This window comes from Lytechinus variegatus, chromosome 5 (assembly GCF_018143015.1).
Source record: "Lytechinus variegatus isolate NC3 chromosome 5, Lvar_3.0, whole genome shotgun sequence".
In the NCBI taxonomy this organism is placed as follows: Eukaryota; Metazoa; Echinodermata; class Echinoidea; order Temnopleuroida; family Toxopneustidae; genus Lytechinus; species Lytechinus variegatus.
In genome coordinates this window covers 39774901-39796096 of record NC_054744.1, presented here as the reverse complement: position 1 = coordinate 39796096, position 21196 = coordinate 39774901, and the positions used below count along the sequence as shown (strand labels likewise).

The window sequence follows — 21196 nt, the reverse complement described above, 5'->3', positions numbered from 1 at the left end:
GATGGTATCTTAAAAATGAAATAAAAAAGGAAATTAAAGTAACTATCAAATTTACAGAGAGACCTTGTGCGTTCCAGCCGGTTTGGGGCCGCTGAACTAGCAACGCAGTGCACGCGGCATACATGTATATTATCGTTCAGCAATTATTTCAGGGGCGGCTTTCGATTTTTATGGTGCCCCCGAAAGCATGATTTTGGATGATTTCGGGGGCTATAGGCATTTCCATGGCGAATTCGCCCACTGCCCCTGTATTATGTACAATTCATATCTTATTTTCACTCTTTTGGCTATTTGTTTGAAGTTCAAGTCTACTGTATATGCTATGGAAGGTGGTGACATTTCAAAATTCATTTGAAATTCATATTCAAAGCTTTTAAGGGAAAATGTTTCACATGCAGGGTATCTCTGATTAATGGGGGTGAGATCTTGATCAGAAGAGCTCTGCTTTGCATAAATGTTTGTTGCTAAAAAAAAAATCCATCGAAGAATGGTGCTTTAGTATGAAATATGGTTAATAAAAATACAATCTTGATGAGCTATTTACACAGCATTGGGGTCATACAGTATATGCATTTATTGCTGTTGAAGTATTTGTTTTGGTTGTACTAGGTAAGTGGATGTACATCATACAATAAATTGAATGTGAATTCAAGCTGTGGTATTAAATCTCATTGACTTTATTATAACTGGTTCCAGTAAATGACCACAGAGTGTGTGATTGAAAATTATGTGCCAAATATAGATCATACTGTAGAAAATGCGGAATTTCTAAGAAATGGGCAGAGGAAATATGGTATTCTGGACTTTTAAATCCTTTTCCAAGAAGTAATGATATTTCCACCACCATGTACATGTAGGATTTTCATGCTGCAGTGACTCACAGACAATAAAAAGAATACAATGACCATTGATAGCAAGATGCACATGTAAACATGCCGCATCAGACATTGCTAACATAAAGATGCAGCTGCACCGCCCTACATTACATGCTAATTTTGCTACATGTAGGTAATATTCCCTGCTATTCTGTATTTACCTCATTAGAAATAATGATTGCCTTAGTGTTGTTATGGTAACCCTAGTCATCCTTTGTGGTCTCTTTGTTTCTTAACATCATCTTTCAGGATCCATCAGTTACCGAGGCAACGGCAAACTCCCGAGGTGGGCTGGAGGAATTCAATCCTTTTGAAGACTCAAACAGACAGGTGTATATTACATTTTTTCCCTCTATAACCATCACTATGCATGCAAAGTGTGATTTTGATTTTCATGAGTGTCTTTCTAAAAAATTATTTCTTTTCTCTTTATTGCAGTAAAATGAAATAATTTCAAATTAGTTTGTGTTTTGTAATGTACTTGATCATTTCTTTATTTTGTGGAGCCTGGGTTATGTTTTGACAGAGAATTAATATATTTGTTTTCATACATTCTAAAGATGTACAGTGTTGCATTATCATACAATTTGAAAGTATCATTGTTACAGTGTGTATTTTAATTTGACATGTAGAGATTAGTTTGTGAATTGTTGTTAAACACTGCTGTGTATTCTTCAATTTTGATATGTAGTTTTAACCTTCCAATCTTCTAAGTGTTTACTGATTTACTACCCCTACTCATAAACTTTTTAATTGAAATATGCATCATATGCCATATTGTCCCAAATGATCATGTTATTTATACATACATGTACATGCTGTACTGATGACACCATGTGATAAGGATTTCTGTATTAATATGAGAAGATTAAATTTGGATTTTTTGTTCTCTTTTTAAATTTTCCTCTGTAGGCAAGTAATGGTTCGAAAACAACACCAGTAGCTGCCCCGTTACCAGTTAAACCCCAGCAACAGCCTGCCGTGATGGCACCAACATCAGAGTTACCACCATCATACACACAGTCAGCAGCTCAACCAGTGAGTGTTATGATGATGAGGAGGAGGAGGAAGAGGAGGATTGATGATGATGATGATGGTGATGATGAGGAGGAGGATGATGATTATTATTATGATGATGAGGAGGAGGAGGATTAATGATGATTATAGCAATGACTATTAGTGAAGACAATTTGTTACAAAAGGAAGATCTTGAATAAGTATGAAGAGGAAAATAAATGAGATGATGAGTGATAATTATTATTATAATGATGATGGTGATGATGATGATGATGAATATGATGATGATGGTGATTATGAGGAGGAGAATGATGATTATGATGATGATGATGAGGAGGAGGAGGTTTAGTGATGATTATAGCGATGATTATTAGTGAAGACAATTTGTTACAAAAGGAAGATCTTGAATAAGTATGAAGAAGAAAATAAATGAGATGATGAGTGATAACTATTACAATAATGATGATGGTGATGATGATGATGATGGTGATGATGAGGAGGAGGATAAATGATGTTGATTATAGCAATGATTATTAGTGAAGATAATTTGTTATGAAAGGAAGATCTTGAATAGAAGTATGAAGAAGAAAACAAATGAGATACGGAGTGATAATTATCACAGTGATGATGATGATGGTAATGATGCTGAATTGGAGGGTGTACTGTACATTGTAACATCATGATGAGGACCATTGTTTCAGTAATTGTGAAGTTGATGAATATTTGGGAACTGTATGTAATAGTATGACAAATGACAACCCAGTTTGTAGTTTGGGCTTTTTACAAAAATAATAATGTAAAGTTGATAATGTAAGACGATGATTTCTACATGTATAATTACAGTGATATACATGAACAATAGTACATGTTAATCATTAAGTTGTGTTTCATATAAGGGAAACTATATGACTGTTTTGGAGCTGTGATTACTTAAAAAAATATCAAATTTATACTTTGCCCTTTTAACACACATGTACATACTACATGTAGACTATCAATAGCATTTCATAAGAGCTACATGTACATGTACCCTAGAACACACTTGGAATGAATTGCTGATGTCTCATATCCTGACCTTTAACCCTAAATCTCCCGGGGTATTTTGATTCTTGTCATTCGGGGGGGGGGGGGGGCATTATGGCCCCCCCTTAAGATCTCGGCCGCCGATCGCGCGAGCGACGCAAAAATTTGCAGGCTGGTAGTGTGCGATGTAATCTACAAGGCTGTATGGTAAAATTTGCCAAAATAATGAGATTTTATTTTATATGAATTAATTATGCTAATTTATGCATAAATCATACTTTTTGCTCTAATTCACTAAATAAAGCTCCTAGAATGCTAATTTTTGGTAAAAATTTTCTTTGTAGCATTCTCAACAATTGTAATTCAAAAAAACTTTGGTTTGGAAATAAATTTATTATGTATTTTATTGTTTTATGAATTTCTTATGTATTTCTTTGTATTTTACTTTTTGTTTTTTATTGTTTTTTCAATTGGAAATTAATTAAGTTTAATCAGTAAAAGTAGAAATAATGAAACATTTATGAATTTTGGCTAAATACGCAATTCGCATTGGATTTGTACATGAAATCACGTTTATGAGCAATTTTGGGTCTGACATGCACTTGCATAATGTTGCGTAATGTCGTAACTGCGTACCCGGGCGTCACAAATTTGGTCTCAAAATTTGCGCGAGACTTGAATGTAAAAAGTCAGTGAGCTGCGAGGTGAAAAAATTTCGCGCAGCAGATATATTGCGAAAATTGTTGAGGGGGGGGGGCCATTATGGCCCCCCCGGGAGTATTAGGGTTAATAGCTAAAGAATACTCCCATCCCCCTCCCCCCCCAAAAAAAATGATAATTTAGGAGAATTACAATTTAGTTTGATGTAGGAAATGCCCACAAATATTGATAACTTAAGACTTTTTTCATCTCTGTGATCATCCTTGCCTATCACATTATCACAGATTCATTTCCTTGAATTATCTGGTTTCAGTCAGAGTGGTGTAGCTTTGGAAATTGCATTTCTTTTCCAATTAATGATTCTCTTTTACTTTTATAGGCTGTTAGTGAAGGAGCAGCAGAATTACAAAAGAGACAGGAAGAGCTAGAAAGGAAGGCTGCGGAACTTTCAAGAAGAGAACAACAAATGAGAAGTGCACAATATAACAGTGAGAACATTTTAGTCTTTTACATCAATAAACAATATTGAAATTTTGTCAGTACATATAAATGCAAAAAGAAGAAATGATATTTTGATCACAGAGATGGAGGAAATTTAACCCATTGTAAATGCAGATTTCTTAATTTAGCTCATCAGGCTAATGAACAATATATGCTTTTGACAAAGGGACAAAAGATAAGCTTATGATTAAGATTTAAAGCATTTATTTTAAGGAACCGTAGATTAATCATTGAGTGATAACAAACATTAATTGTAATACCCCAAATGCGTATTTCTTGCCAGTCCTTTCTTGAAAAATTGTACAGTATACATGTACACGTATGTTTAGGCTGAATCAAGCACAATAACACCTTAAAGTCTGCATAAACCATGCATTAATTACATGGTTGTAATGGATTCATTATTGGATTTGTTCAAGTGTGCAGATGAAATTAAGTAATACATGTAATGTAGATGTCGGGGTCAGATTAAATTTTTCGGATAGGAATTATCCTTTTATACATTCCAACAAAATGAAAGTTCTGCGAAACCTGGTGATGTTCCTTCAATAAGTTCATTTTCTATAAATATGACAAATTCTTTAAATTGAAATTGGATACCAGCCCTTCAGTACAAAGAGTATATTTTGATATGTAAGTGCAACATCTTTTGTCATCAAACTGATTATACACATATTAATGAAAAATAATATTATTTTTTTTGAAGCACGAGAAAACAATTGGCCACCGCTTCCCAAATGGTTTCCTCTCCAGCCCTGTTTCTATCAAGACTTTGCTGTTGATATCCCCTTGGAATTCCAGAGGACAGTCAAAATGGGATACTATCTTTGGATTGGTGAGAATTAGGAATTAGTCTTCTCATAATTGCCTTGTCTTTCAAACTGTATCAAATATTGTTTTGTAAAATCAACTCCAGGTAGGTGTTTCACAAAGCTCTTCCTTACTTAGGAGTGACTTTATGAACAACTGTTGATCCTTTCTTATGAGTTAAATCAACACCAAAGAAAATTTGGTGCACATAATTTACCACAAGAAAAGGTGACCAGTTGTTCACAAAGTCACTTGTAACTTACAACGGCTTTATGAAACACCCACCAGGTCACTGTTTTAGATAGTAAGGCATGTTTGGTGTAAACAGGGAATTTTGAATGATATGTACAAAAATAATCAGCACTGTTTTGTGAGCAGGGCCATGACCACACTCAGTGTGGAGGGCTTGTAAACTAGTATAGATATACCATGTCTTTTCCAAATTCCTAAATTTGAATCAAAATGCCTCTTTTTTTCATTAAATTACATGTACATGTGCTTCTCTGAAAAGATATTATTTAAAAAGATTGCCATTTGAAAGTTATTCAATGTATTCTTTTCAACAGACTACAAATGTTGTAATATTGTATCCATGATAGGTGTGTATTTTTAAACTGTTTCACAAAATGTGTTATCGCCTGCTGCTGTTGCAAGCTACTGAAATGATTTCATATGTTTGGCCAAGAGTAAATTTGTGAATGGGTTATCCATATTTTTATTGTTCGAAATAGACATTAGAAATGAAATACTCCGAAAATTTGTTTTGCCCAATTGGTCGTGGGCCCAGCAGCCGCTGTGCAGCGCCAGATCGACGAGGCTTTATCCCTTATTGTTGAACTCCAAACAGGGTAGCAGTAACTCCCATTTTTTCACAACTTTTGGTCTGACGTGGCCAGGGTTTGAACTCCCGACCTGCTGTTTGTGAGACGGACGCTCTACCAACTGAGCCAACATACTGGTATTACTAACAAGCTAAATGAAACTGGGAATAGAATGATTAATGAAAGGCAAGATCTCATGGAAAGTTCACTAGAGCTGGAGCTGATTTGGAACCAGTTTGGAGTAGTCTGGAGTGACATCTAGAGCTGCTGGTGTATAGATGGTTCAATGTTGGTCTGGTGCTGATTATGAGAACATCGGTAGTCACTAATAGCGTAGTCACATTTCCCAATGGCAACCGTACAGCGAGTTAAAAACGGCCGTTTTAACATTTTTTGTACTAGCTACATATAGGTGGTTTGAATAAAAGTGAATATTTGACTCATTGAACGGCCACCATAGTGGAAATGTGACTGCGGCATTAGGAGTTTATCTTGAATCTGAGCTTATAGAATTTCATCTGGCAGTGAGCATTTTCAGTGAAAAGTGAATATTTCACTTGGAGAAGGGCATATTATTTCCATTACACTTTTGAATGGAATATCTATTAAAGAAGATGTTATTTGAGAAATGGCCCTGGACAATGTGTTCCATGATTTTTTTGGCCATTATTAACGTGTACGTTATTTATATTTTTTTTGCAACACTCATTATTCAATACGCGGATTACCCATATTTATCCAATTTCATGCTCTATATCTTGGATGGGTATTGGCACAAAAAAATAAGATAAATACATGTAGGAGTAACCTCATGATGGATTTTACATAGAGAGTGTTTTGTTTAGATGCTTTTGGTTTGAATGTGCTATGTCATTTCAAGTGCCTAGCTAAATACAAAATATAATGGCCAATAATTTCATGGTTGTACTGACCCACAGTGTCTCTGATATTGTTATTGCCGCTCTTGACCCAGGATTGAAGGTGTACCTTGTCTCTGTGACAATAATAATAGCAGAGCCTTCATGAATAGTACATTTGTTGCTGGCAAGGTTAGGCCGACTTGAGTTCTTAAACTCCACTGGTACATGTACTGTATATCACCAAACTTCAGCTCTGACAGTTGGAGCTCTAATCTGCAATAGCACTAATAAACTTGGCAAGATTTGGAACTACATTTCCTTCTATTTGCTCTACATGGGTTTGAATATGTATCTTGCAATCTCTGGCACACGTACATGTACAGTAGCTTGGTCTTCATGAAGGATGTCAGCATCGGTATTGATTTGGTTTGGCTTAGAAGAGTTGCTGATATCTAATAGATACATCATTTGAATCGCAATGGCTCAAATGACCTGTGGTGAGAGATGATCTGCATTTCCAATTTTCTTTCAAGTGTAAATGTTTCTTTCGGAAAAGAAGAGTTAAATGTTGAGAGCACTGTCATTGATAACCTTGCTGAACCTCTGTTACGTCATATAAACGTTGAGCACCTTTGGCAACTTGTCAATTGGATATCATAGTTTTATAAGGAACCACTATTATCATGGTTGTTAATACAAAAAAAAGTTGTTTTTTTATTCAGGATGATGCATGTGCTCTGTCTTCCTCTTTATCCCAGCTTATGCTTTGGTGTTGATACTGAACAGTATCTTTGCTGTGGTATACCTTGGTGTTGCCGGGGGTGCTAGCTCGGGAGTGTGCTTTGGTCTCAGTCTGGTCGCACTCTTCATATCCACCCCCTGTGCGTTTGTCTGTTGGTATAGACCAATGTACAAAGCATTTAGGTAAGGTCCAGCAACCGACATCACCAATGCATACCATCCTGTGACATCTCATAATGGACACTGCCACCATTCTGTATTCAGCATAAATCATGTATCGGGTTCAAATTTTTTGTATGTATTTTGTGTATTGATCATTTCTGTGCTTTTTTTGTGCATATGCTCATTTCAGTGAAATCAAACGAAGCGGTGTCCGTTTTGCATATCTCAACAGTCGTAACATTATATAAAAAAGAAAATTATTCTTTTTCATGTTGTGATGGTAGCAAGCCTTCCCAGGACAAGATCATATCAGCATAATCGGGTACTGCAAATCATCTCAAACTGACATTTTGTAATGAATGGCAGATCATCTATTTTATTTTACATTGAGAAGTATGATTATGGTATTCATTTCAGATTCACTCACTTCATTTTTATGTGTGTTTTTCTTTCTCTCCTTGATTCTTATTCTATTGCCGATAATTTTCCTCTTGCACCTTGGGCATTTTCATGTCTTTTTCACTTTTTTTATACTCTGCTTTTTTTTCTCCTGTCTGTTCTTTCTTTCATTCCTTCTCTTCTCCTTTATTTTCCCTTTTATTTTTCATTTCCATTTACTCCCCCTTTCTCTTGATTCCCTTTTCTTTTCGCTTCTGTATCATTTTCCCTGACTCCTTTATTCCCTTATTTAATTTTCATTTCTTTCTTTTTCTTTTCTCTCTCCCATTTGCTATCTCATCACCCTCATCTTCACTTCAAAACAATTTTTCATCTGCAGTATATTCGCTGTTATTGTTCATAAACCTGTGGATCGTCCTTGCCTACTTCGCTGTTTTCAAAGGAGGAAACGCCGGGCTCTGTTTTGGATTAGCCATTCTCTTTCTGGTCCTCAATGTTCCATGTTCCTTCATCTGTTGGTACCGAGCATTATACAAAGCTTTCAGGTATTGTTGAGCAATGGAAGACCAGTTTGTTATTAATGTTACATAATGTGGTCACTAAAGGCCACCACACACCTTAAGACTGGTCCATGATCTGATTTTGAAACAAAACACATTTTGCTTGTTTTCTGAAAATGTGGATGAAAAGTATCATATTATTTGAGGTTAAATTAACTGAAAGAATACCAATATAACAATTTTGGATGATTGCAAGCTTTTATTTGGAGTTAAGGCCAAATTAGTTTCAAATCTAATCCAATCATACAATTGCTATGCCATCATTATGTCTAGATATCAAATTCGCTTTTATTCTAATAAGGATGATAGCATAGTCACAGATTTTAACATATGTATTCATAGGATGATTTAGGACATTACACACTAAGATATTCCTTGTCTCAATATTAGCATCAAATTCTACTGTTTTGTTCCAAAATCAGGACACAGACCAATCGTAAGGTGTGTGGTGGCCTTAAAGGGATGGTTAGGGCTGAAAATATTTAAATCTAAATAGAGTAAAATTCACAGAGCAAAATGCTGTAAATTTAATCAAAATCAGATAACAAATAACGCAGTTATTGAATTTTAAAGTTTATCAATATTTTTTGAAAGCACATCTTCATGAATATTCATTAGGTGGGTTGATGATGTCACATCCAAACTTGCCTTTTTATTATGTTATAACATGCAATCATAAATATTTTATAATGCATTTGTAAATGACGTGTTTCCATTATGATGAAATAAGTTGCAGCAATAAATAACTAATGCAATTAATCAGTTATCAATCCAATTGTTTTAGATGGAAGAAAATGTTTGAATAAACCTAATTTCATATAATTAAATACACTGTACTAAGGAATAAGTAAGGATATGACATCATCAGCCCACCTAATGAATATTCATAAAGCCTAGAACTGTTGCATAAAACTTTTGCCATGAAAAACCATCAAATAAGCGCAAAACTCTGCCAAAATAATTATGCCATTACCACTTAACACATTAGAAAAAACTCTTGCAAAATATTGGTTAGTTTTCATTTTACCATCCATTAATAGTCAATCGCATTAAATTAGGAGCACAAATTAATGCCGTCATTACTGTATTATCATCAAGTTAATACTCTCAATATCTCCATTGTATGTTACAGATTATAAATTCTTCTGACAAAAATAAATGTTGATTGACCTTTTCTTTTTTTTTCAATGATTAAAACAATATCAAAAGTTTAGATTTCTCCACTTGTTTAATAGATCTATTTGTTTTTACAAGCATGGTTACACACAGAAATATTAACCTGTTGGTTGGATGATAATTCATGACTGCTTAATGAAAGTCTAGCTTTATGAGTAGTTGAATGAACATACATGAGTAATTCTTGCACGTTTTTGGTTTTTCAGCACAGCATGAAATGTGATTTTATAAAAAAAAGTTGGGTCTTATTTTTCATGCTTGGTACTCCCATGATAGGTATTGTAATTCAAAGATCCCTGTCATGGTTGTTTATAAGCTTTCTCTGGATATATGTGCATGCATTATATCATTATCAGGCTCAGAAATGGGCCTTTATTGATATCATGCTTACTGGGGTGACAACACAATATCTCGTACAGTACATGAGAGAATTTTTTTTTCTTTTTTTTAAATGACTAATCTATCAAGGGAGGTCCTGTCTGAATGCTAGCTCTCGATTTCAAGAAATGACTCTACTGAGCATCCTTAAAGCCCCAGACCAGACTTAAAATTGAAATTGACAAATCATATACCAATCGAAAGCTTTGAAAGTGTTATGCGTTTGCACTGCTTTCTGGCTGAGTATCTTGCTTAAGAATAACTCCAATTATCAGGTTTCAAAACTAGGCTTTCTCGTACATGGTTTCACTGGCCTCAAGACCATGATGTCATGTTGTATTAGAAGTGTTATGATTCCATTGGTTTGTATACAGAAATAGAAATTAATTTTTCTGCTTCTCAGATTTTGATTAGATTTTTTTTTCAATTTGCATTAAAAAAAAATGTCAATGAAAAATATTCAGTGCTTAAATTGATGGAAAGCAAAAACTCTTCACTACATGTAGATTTTCGCATTTTTTTTTTTGGGGGGGGGCTCACACATTGCGGAATTGCTATGTCAGGAAAAGTTGTTACTCTTAATCTGAGTGCAGATAGAATTAGCTGTGTCAAATAAGCAGAAAATATAATATGGTAAAAAGTATTCAAAAGCTTTAGATTTCATCAATTCCAGCTTGCTGGAAAAGATATTTATGATATCGCTGTGTGATATAAGTGAAGAAATTGAATTACGTAATCTGAAAAGTGGAAAATCACCTAGTTTTTTTTGTGTATAAACCAAGCAAATCACAACAATTTTAACACAACATGACGTCATGGTCTTGAGGCCAGCAAAAGCACTTACAAGAAAAAGCCTATTTTCGAAGCCTGATAATTGGAGCTGTTCGTAAGCAAAATACAAAGCTGTTAAGTGGTGAAAATACATAAAGCTTGCATTTCTGTGTTAAGTAGATTGTAACCTTGCGATTGTTACAGTACTTTCACTTTTGGGTCTGGTCTGAATCTTAGTATGTCATTGGATATAAAGTAATGACGGTCATGTTTTTTATGCTCTTGAACATTTCGCTATTTTGAGATCTATACAAAGTTTTATCACCCCAGCTGAGTTATGTTAATCATACATTTTCCATCTGTATACATCAACATGCATTCCAACATATTCAGTTCATTCATTATATATGACAATCATAAAATCATGTTCTTGTGCTGTATTTTAGGTTTGTTTTGTTGTGAAGTAGCCCTCTATTTCTGAGAAAAGTTAGTAAAGTAGGTTGATGCCATTGCCTGAATCAACTAGGAAATTATGCAGTTCATTGTAACCATATATATAAATTAGCTAGTTGCCTGGATGAAATTTATTCTTTTTTAAAATTCTGAATATTTATTTGATTGAAGCTTGGTGGTCTAAGTCATTATATTTATATTTGTAAAACAAATTTAAGAAAAACAAGGAAATTAATGAAAATGTTTTGTGAAATTATCTGATACACATATAAACATTATTTTGAATAATATTTTTGAATGATGATTGAATTAGGTTGGTTTATTTGTATACAAATTTGAATTCAAGGAAATTAATGAAAAAAATGTTTTTATCAAATTATCTGATTCACAAATGAATAAGACTTTGAATAATTATCAAATTTAAGAAAAGATGACAGTAAATGAGTAAAAAAAACTTAAAGATAACATTTTTTTCAAAATCTCTTTTTGTAGGTCTGCAATTTTTTTCAATTCAATTCTAAATGATTTTAAAATTAGAGCACGTGTAAAAGTAATGTTTCTATGTTCAGTTTGTATGTTTTGACAAGAATTATGTATGCCATGGAAACATTAAAGAAAATTTTCTTTTTTTCTTTTCTTTTGTTACAGGAGTGACAGCTCCTTCAACTTCTTTCTCTTTTTCTTCATATTTTTCTTCCAATTTATTGTTACTGTTGTGCAAGCGATAGGCATTGATCAGTTTGGAACAGTGTAAGTATACTCTTAATTTCTTATTCTTCTTTTGAGTCTAATTGATCAAAATGATGTGTTATTGTCCGACAAGAAATATGAGATATTCCCTTTGTTTTAAAAGTTTATGACAACTTGATTTGCTCTCTATCCATTTCCTTATTTTGCACTTCCTCTTCTATCCATCTGCTTATCACTTCCTCTCTTGTCCTTTTCTATTTCAGCTCCCTTATTCATCATATCTTTTCTAACTGCAAGCCAATTCTCGTCTTTTCTTGGTTGTCCCTGTCTCTGCCTTTCATACTTCTTATCTTTGCACCTCTTCTGGGTCTCGTATTACACAGAAGTTTGCATTTTATTCATACGCTTGATTTTTATGATTAATTGTATTCGATTCAATCGATTGTAAAAAAGGTTCTACAATGATTGCTATTACAGCTATGTGTTACTGTCCCCTGTTTTTCCTATCTTCTTATTCCACTTTGTCATGAATCTCTTTATCCCACCTTTCACCCCTATTATATTCCTCTCCTGAATTCTCATCTTTTTTCCCTGTCTACATCTCTTCTCTATCTCTTATTTTCATCTTATCATTATTGACGAACATGCCTTTTTAGAATATCAATGAATATTTTAAGTCATAGTATAAAGTTTCATCTTAAAAAATAGAGAAGTATAAAAAAATGCCAACTTTTTATCATGTGAATGTTAAAGTTTTGAACAATATCAGTTTCATTCTCTGCCTTAATATAAATGCAGGATGATTTCAACACAATAATACAGCATTAATGAATGATATATATAGTGTGTATTTCCTCTCTTTTTTTAGCAGACTTCCTCAAAGATCATCTTCTTCAAGGGTACATATGCAACACTTCTCATCCTGCTGTGCAGATCTTCATAATTATCTTGTTCCCAATAAAATATCCAATGTAATGATTCAGTCACTTGACTCTTGATCCCAGGGTTGAGGGTTTGAATCCCACCCGGCACTAAGGTCTTTGGCATGGCACATATCCATTCTAGGCACTCTCTACCCATGTGTTGAATCGTTACTCTATAGGATGTGACCGTCAATGTGATGATATTGGCCTGGGTTCATTGGTAATAAAACAGTTGCCTGGCTATGATGCTCCCAGGAAGTGGAGATAGTGTGCTTTATGTGTGGAATAGTGATGGATACTGTGGTAATAATTGCTTATTAGAGTTATATACTGTAGAAGTGCTAATTTAGCACTATAAATGTGATTGTCATTATTAACTACTATTTTGTATCCTTCTCTCTTTAGAGGTATAATCAATGGCCTTTCGTTGATAGGCTCAGGTAGTAAAGGTGATGACAAGTCTGGAATGATTATAGGTGGACTAATGCTAATGATTGGTTGCATGTTTGGCACGTTGGCTGTGTTAGACCTTCTCTATCTGATAAAGGTATGAATTCACCATCAATTTTGAAGCTCCTCCTCATGATCATCATGTGCTGTGGCCATCTTCATCATTGTTCCATTTTGAACATGATTGCAAAATGCTTCAAAGCAGATCTTCTTGTGACATTCCCACTCTTACATGTAGTGAGATGTATGCAGAAGTCATGATATGGTTGATGATGACATCATTGTCAAATATTAGTTTTCTCTTTTGTGGTCTCATGCGCAGTCTTTGATAGAGATCTCACTGTTATTCCCTCTTTATATAACAACGTGAATATGTTTTCATTGTATGTATATCATTTTCATATTCTACTAGTAATCATTTTCACTGCAGACTGTTGCCTTTTTCTCAATGGTACACTTGTGTTGACATCAGGATAACGATATACATGTACATGTATAAAATCATTTCAGAAGCTAGATGTGATGGAAACGCGACAGAACATTTCATTCTGAAGTCCTCCTAATCTTACTCCATGTTTTCATTTATTTCCATTCATTTCTAGCATATTGTGTATTCATGCATAGTGAATGCTAAATTCTAAAAGCAACCATTTCTACATTCACAGATTACCCAGTGCCATGCTGTTCAGAAAGGAAATCTTCTTCAAATCATAATCATTTTTTTAAAGTAAAAATCGCTTCAATGCTTCTCTGTACTTGTGCATATTTTAAAGTATATGTTACAAGGAAAGTTTAACCAGAGCCTTGACCCTGTTTCATGAAACACATTGTCATTCGAAAGCATCTTAAATAGTGTTGTATGATTGGTCGAGAGGAAATTTGAATATAAATCTCACACTTGGTATTATTGGTCAATTTTTTTTAATGAAATAATCTCCAAGGGTCAAACTGAGTTCTTACACCACTAATGCTAAACTCTGTAATATGTTGCAAAATTGTCACTTCATAGCAGAAATTCATTATCACACTCAAATTACTAGCAAATGTCCTCCACTTTATTCTTTTGGGACATATTAAACATATTAGACCACCATTGAGGTCGGATGGGGGGGGAATGACAATGCACACAAAAATTTTATTTGCCGTTATAGTTTTCTGATCTTTTTTATCCCATCATTTGTGATAATATTTCCTTTGTTTTCCTTCCCTTACAAAAGCTGAATGGGGAAATTGTCCTTGGTTTAAAAAATCAACAACAATAAAATAAGAATAAATTAACAGGAAAAGACACAATTTAAGAGGGATTTAAATTTTAAGAACATCTTCATAGTAAACTTTCCTGTCTGCTTATGATACAAGAGATATAAACACTTTCCTGTCTGCTTATATTACAAGAGATATAAGCTTCTCACATTGTGTTTGCCTCTGTGTATGTTTCCTTCTGCTTCATGATGCATTTCAATATCAGCCATTCTATGTATGTTTTCTTCATTTTCATTCATCATATTTTAGGGGCTGGGTTAATGGGTTGCAGTCAATGGGCAAAGCTGAAAATGTTTCTGGAAAGGCCATCGCCGGATGTATGTTAATAGTTGCAGCTCTTTTCACCACAATGGCCGTCCTAGATGTCATCTATCTGCAAAAGGTTAATGATCAGAAATTTTGTCAAAATTTGGTGTTCATGTGCTTCTTAAGATTTGTGTTTGGGTCAATGGATTTGCCAAAATGGGTGAATCTGTCACTGTTCTCTGAAAGGCCTTGGCAGGATGTATGTCAATAAATGCAGCTCTTTTCACTGCCATGTCCAATTCTAAGTGGATTATTTGGGCAACTCCAAACCAGCAATAGTCATATAATGACTAACCATATGAGGCAAGAAAATATACAGCAATTCCCTATTAAGTTTGTCAGTAGTTTAACTAGATTTCACTCAATTTGATTGAAAAAAACATGTCAGTGGGTTAAAATTCTATTGGTGTGAAAGCCTGTAAATGCAGTCCACCATCGTGAAACTTGCTGACAAGACTACACCTTTATAACTTGGCACAGACGTATTACAAAGGTATTTGCAATGCTCACATTTGTTTCAAAGTAAAAACTTTTGCTCACTTTCCAAAAGATCTTATCATACATAAGCTCATAGAACCTCCCTGAGAGGATATATAGGAATATGTGTAAACGCAGTTGCATGCAAGGCAATGGTTTCATCCTATAAGATAGAGGATGCAATGACGTCAATGTGTAATGTCTATTTTTAGTTTCGTCTAGGTTTCATGATGATGGACTTCCTTTAAGAGGCATTAAGTAAATAAATAAAAATAAAAAAAATTCAGGAACATCTTTGTGTTCGCACATCCTCTTTTATTCTGTAATATCATACCAAACTACCTGCTCTTTTTGTAAATCATAGCAGCTCATTAGATCAATGTGATATATTTCATGAAGTTTATCAGGAGGCAATAAATGTGATCATACATTCCATGAATAGAAAATCTCATACATCTTCCATATGCATCAATTATTTGATCAACTATTGCAGTATTAAGATGATATATTATATGTGGAATATGAAGGAAAAACTGTCAAACTTTCACTGTCCCATCTTTGCTATTTTTCCAATCATTCTTTTCCCAGGAATGAGTGTCATATTCCCTTTCAAATTGAATGAGCAGAAAGAGATTCTTTTTTCTCCCTGGTCTCGTGAAATATAGTAAATTCTTTACTGATTTGTTGTTGCAATGATTTAGTCTCCAAGATACAAATACACTAAAAAAATTGATTCAATTTTCTATCACAATTTCCCATTTTTTTGGACCACCTACTAATTATTCAAATAAATTTAACAATAACATGTCTTAAATGGAATGTTTTTTGTATCCAACAATTACAGCTGCATATACATGTACAGTGCGTCCCAGAAAAAACGAAACCGAGATTTAGCGATCTTTTATCATAACTTAATCATAAATAGAATAGACAAATGACCTATCAATTTAAAGCTTAGAATCTCCTCTTTCATCTGATATTACTTAGATTATTTCTTATTCACGCATGAGTGAGCAAAAACAATTTGAAGAAAGAATACCAAAAATTCATTTGGCGGGGGGTATCTGGGTTTCAAAAAGAAAAACACATTTCTGAAAAGTTCAATATCTGCTCTTTAATCTGGTACCTAAATTACAGAAAATGGTCAAGAAATAACAAAGTTCTGGTCATTTGAAATAAGGCTTGAATTTCAATAATTTCATAAAATGGAGAGGTTCTCCAGGCTGGCTTTCATACTCACTCGACACTCCGGATTGTGGACGATCAGCCATGCATTAAATCTTTTGTTCACCATGCGAAAGCTTCTGTGGGAAACCGGTGAAAACACGTTATCTCATGAAATTACGGAAATACAAGCCTTATTTCAAATGACCACAACTTTTTTATTTCTTGACCATTTTCTGTAATTGAGGTACCAAAATAAAGAGCAGATATTGAATTTTTCAGAAATGTGGTTTTCTTTTTGAAACCCAGATACCCCCCGCCAAATGAGTTTTTGGTGTCCTTTCTTTAAATTGTTTTTGCTCACTCATGCGTGAATAAGATAATAACCTAAGTAATATCAGATGAAAGAGGAGATTCTTAGCTTTAAATTGGTAGGTCATTTGTCTATTCTATTTATGATTAAGTTATGATAAATGATCGCTAAATCTCGGTTTCGTTTATTCTGGGACGCACTGTATAGCTGATATGTATGATGCTAATTTTGTTGAGAATTCTCTAATTGTAATGACCATAATCTCTGTCTCTCTACTTGGTTTCATAAAAAGCAGAACAGTGAACTTTAATTACTATACACAGAAAATTTAATGTATCTTACATCATCGGTTAAAGCATCTTCTACAGTCTTTAAAATCCACCATTCTACTTTTTCTGAAACACCTAGTACATTTATATGTATTTCGGGTCCATGTCAGTAATCCTTATTTTCATCGTCCACCAAACCTGTAGGTCCATGCACTGTACAGAGGTACAGGCGCCAGCTTCTCAAAAGCCCAGGAAGAGTTTGCGAGGGGCGTCGTCACCAACCCTGGTGTACAGACTGCGACAAGGGAAGCCGCGGCCAGCGCTGTGAGCGGCGCCACCACATCCATGTTCAGCTCCGGTGGAGGAGCGGGAAACAACAGAATGTGAGCCGGAGACATTTGACAGGAGAATGGACGTTTGTATATTCGGCTCTACCTGGAGTCAGTTTAGTTTTGATGAATAGAGATTACCTAGAACCAGGGGTTGATGATGACCACAAGAGAATCGTGTTTCCTGATGAAGGCTGTGGAGTAACATCATGGAAGAATGATAAGCTACAGTATGTCAATTTTTTTCATAAAACGACTAATCTACTTCTTGTCAAACTCTTGCAATATCAGTTAGAAAAAATATGATTAATATTATTAATGACAGTCTATTCAGCAAGTTGTGAAACAAACATGGTATGATTGCACTTTATTTTCATGATTGAAAATTCCTGGAAAGACACATTTTGTATCTATATCTATATTTATCTCACCATTATGTGTTTGTCATTATTATAAATTCCTGTCTTTATGTGTCAAAGGGCTCATTGCCTTTATTTTCAGTGTTAAAATGCAATGAATTTCTGAAGGAAAGAATGGAGGGGACCACCAATATGAATTCCATGTACCTCTGATGGTATGGTGAAATAATATTATTGAATTGATTAATACCAAGATAAAGGCTCATATCTGGAGAACCTCATTGAAACCAATCTTTCATTACATATACAATCGAGTTGACAACAGACTTGGAGAAGCTAACGAATGAAGACTGAATTAAGGGTCTTGATTGATTTAATGATATGGTATCATTGATAGAATTTAAATTGTGTATTTTCTATTCAAAATTGGTTGGTTTGCCTGATTGTTAAGATAGAACTGTAAAGAGAGACTGGATTACAAGGATTAGAGTGGATAGGTCATGTGGTTTGTGGCATGGGTATTTTCAGTTTGTTGCGTATGATTATATTCAAATGGATAGATAAAGAACAAGGATTATGAATGTATCGGAATGAATGATAAATTAATGACTCAACAGTGCTATTCTTGAAATGCTACTGTGGTTCCCATATAAAATGCTCCATTCTATATGGGGTGAGGGGCATTTAAAAAGATTTCAGTCAGAGATGCTAAGTTAAAACAACTTTGTGTGAGATTTTCATGACTCGGCATCATGGCATATGCATGCGCTGGGTAGAGAACCAATCAAGTAGAGTGATGGTGTTGGAGGGTGAGTACTACCATACCCTGACCTCGCTCTATGGCAACCTAGCTCACTGTACCCCAAAGTTTCATCTGTGATCATGTGATATCTGCATGTATAATATTGTTTAAAAAAAAATAAGTGAAAAAGACGCCTGTTTGAAGGATTCGAGATGATTTATGATATTATGATACAACTTTGCAATTGGTAAAAAAAATACTTCACAAGATGGTAGTTAACTGTAGTCATTAATATTTGTGATCTCTAATATAAACAATACCATGATCTTTGTCAGGTTTCAATATATATATTTTTAGATATATGACTTTGTGAAAACATTTCATTCCATATGTTAAGTTATGTTAAGTGATGACATCCAAAATGTGAACCCTTCTGTGATATTTTTGTATTTCTATAATGCTATATTTATAAATGTGACCAAGTTTTGAAAGTCTTTGAAAAAAAAATGGAGGATATTTCATGGCTTACGATGAAGTTTTTCCATATAAAGTAATATTGACCTCTTGAAATTCAATAAATTGATGAAGGGATATTTAAAATAGATGTATGTCTGCTGTAAATTAGATGTTGGCTGCTGTCAAACAGATCAGTTCATAACAAGTTTTCCTTGTTGTTTGATGGACAATTCATTTGTATCCTTCCAAGACAATTATATTTGATGTATTTGCATATGATTTGCAATGTATCTCCCCTTGAATTCATTCTTAGAATTTCTCATTATAGTCAATAAGAGAAATAGCTTGGAGCTTATCAGAAGTAGAAGATGTGATATGAATTGTATGTGTATAACACTTTCAATTTGTTCTCAGTGAGATGTTTTATATTCAATATTTTTGTCACAAAGAAGTTGTGTATTATAATAGCGATTAATACTAGATATATGTCTTTACATTATGTGGAATATGACACAACTGATATTAAAGTATAAAAGTGAAATTGTAGAAAGTTTAGTAATACATGCTCTTGAGGTATAGAGGATGGTAAATCGTTAATTAAAATTTCGGCAATCACATCGTAACTTCTAGATGCCCAAGCCAGGAGATAATCTTGAGAAGATTGTGACATGAACTTGAAGTATTCTATAAATTGCTATGAATTGAACTAGAGAGGGAGATTTTTTCAGCTGTAAAAAAGCAAGTGTTGTGTCTTTGCAGTATTTTGTACTGTTATTATGGAAGTATTGCTGGGTTATGAAAAATACCTTTCCCCACAAATATCAAATTATACACATTTTAACTGTAAACAGGATTAAAATGCCCACCTTTCTAGCAAAGAATACCCTTTCCAACTCATCAAACTCAATTCTGTTTTATATGAGTTTGGTATACCTGTAGTGACTTAATAATAATTGGCATTCATATAGCGCTTTATCAATGTACGACTGTTCAAAGCGCTTCACAATTATTATTACCCGGTCACTGCATTCCAAGCAGCCTGTTAGGCGCAAACCTGCTAAACCAACCACAATGACGGTTGTTTCCTACCGGTACCCAATTAGCACCTGGGTGAGAGTGGCAATGTGTGGATTGATGCCTTGCCAAAGGGCGCTAGGCCATGGTGGGATTTGAACACACGACCCTCTGATTACAAGGCGAGAGTCAGAACCGCTACACCACGACGCTTCCACTTTTACTTTTTTTTGTCACAGTGCTTCTTCAATCAGAACTCATTTTTCATGATATTTTATCCTAAGCTGTATGCATTATGGGCAGAATATTTTATTCTCTCTTTCTGTACTCAAATAATTATTTGTATTCCATAGGTTTTCATGATCTATGCTGTGCTTGAAATATTCCTTACATTTCTACATGGTTTTAAACTCATGTTTAGGAGATCAAGTCGATGGAAGATGTATATATCTTATCAATGTTAGGCATTCTCCCACATAGTGATATTGGTTGTCTTTTTGAACTGCCACAAATATATATATATGAACCTTCAATAAAAAGAAAAAAAAAGTCATGAATAACTTTCTTTATTGATGGAAGAGTTTTTACAATACTCTCGCAGACACTTGACCTATAAAACGGAAACTTTACTATTCGCAGATATATTTTATGAATATTTTTATTTTGTCTATTAGTATGCTATCCTTTGTCAATTCTCCGTCATGGTTTACATTTTGTAGATATATTTCCATAGATATTTTTGTTGTTGATAGTAGATACACACACAAAAAAAGCAATTTATAGTACTATTGTATTAAAAAAAATACTGCAATTGATAGGAAAATGCATTTTCAGTAAACTAGTTGTGTATTTGTGTTTGATCCCTTGTTATAGCAATTATGTAGATAGTGTAGGTAATTTTTTAATGAATATAGATTGTGATATTGATCAAAACTGCATTGTGATTCTTGTAGCATAAAAGTTCAATAGGAAGTATGCTGTACCGTAGTAGGCACGCAAGTCAGTTTTGGTACTTTTAAAAATTGATTCACCTCCACATATTTAATATTCCTTATCTATTTTAGTTGAAACTTCTCATTTATAGCATAGGCTCTTGACAATTTTAATTCAGTGTTGATATAGATTGGCTTGTAATTTGTAGATAGGTCATATCTATGTGAAATTGGTGTAATTGAAAGGGCAATGCAAATGGGCTGTTTTCAAATTATTTGACTTCAAATTGGTTAATCTTATC

At 34.0% G+C, this 21196-nt stretch overlaps 1 protein-coding gene across 4 annotated transcripts in view; it reads left to right on the top strand.

The window, feature by feature from the left end:
• LOC121416124 (secretory carrier-associated membrane protein 1-like) overlaps positions 1 to 19792 on the top strand; it is a 29786-nt gene extending 9994 nt beyond the window's left edge. For 2 of the 4 annotated variants that reach the window (XM_041609586.1, XM_041609589.1), the window contains exons 2-9: positions 1125 to 1205; positions 1788 to 1913; positions 3955 to 4063; positions 4783 to 4911; positions 8249 to 8414; positions 11856 to 11957; positions 13226 to 13367; positions 17267 to 19792. In XM_041609586.1, the coding sequence (XP_041465520.1) occupies positions 1125 to 1205; positions 1788 to 1913; positions 3955 to 4063; positions 4783 to 4911; positions 8249 to 8414; positions 11856 to 11957; positions 13226 to 13367; positions 17267 to 17449 (1038 nt within the window). In that variant the 3' untranslated portion in view covers positions 17450 to 19792. Of the gene's footprint in view, positions 1 to 1124; positions 1206 to 1787; positions 1914 to 3954; positions 4064 to 4782; positions 4912 to 7325; positions 7492 to 8248; positions 8415 to 11855; positions 11958 to 13225; positions 13368 to 14782; positions 14916 to 17266 lie in introns of all 4 variants that reach the window. The other 2 variants (XM_041609587.1, XM_041609588.1) reach the window with 2 other exon arrangements.
• Positions 19793 to 21196: the final 1404 nt, after the last annotated feature.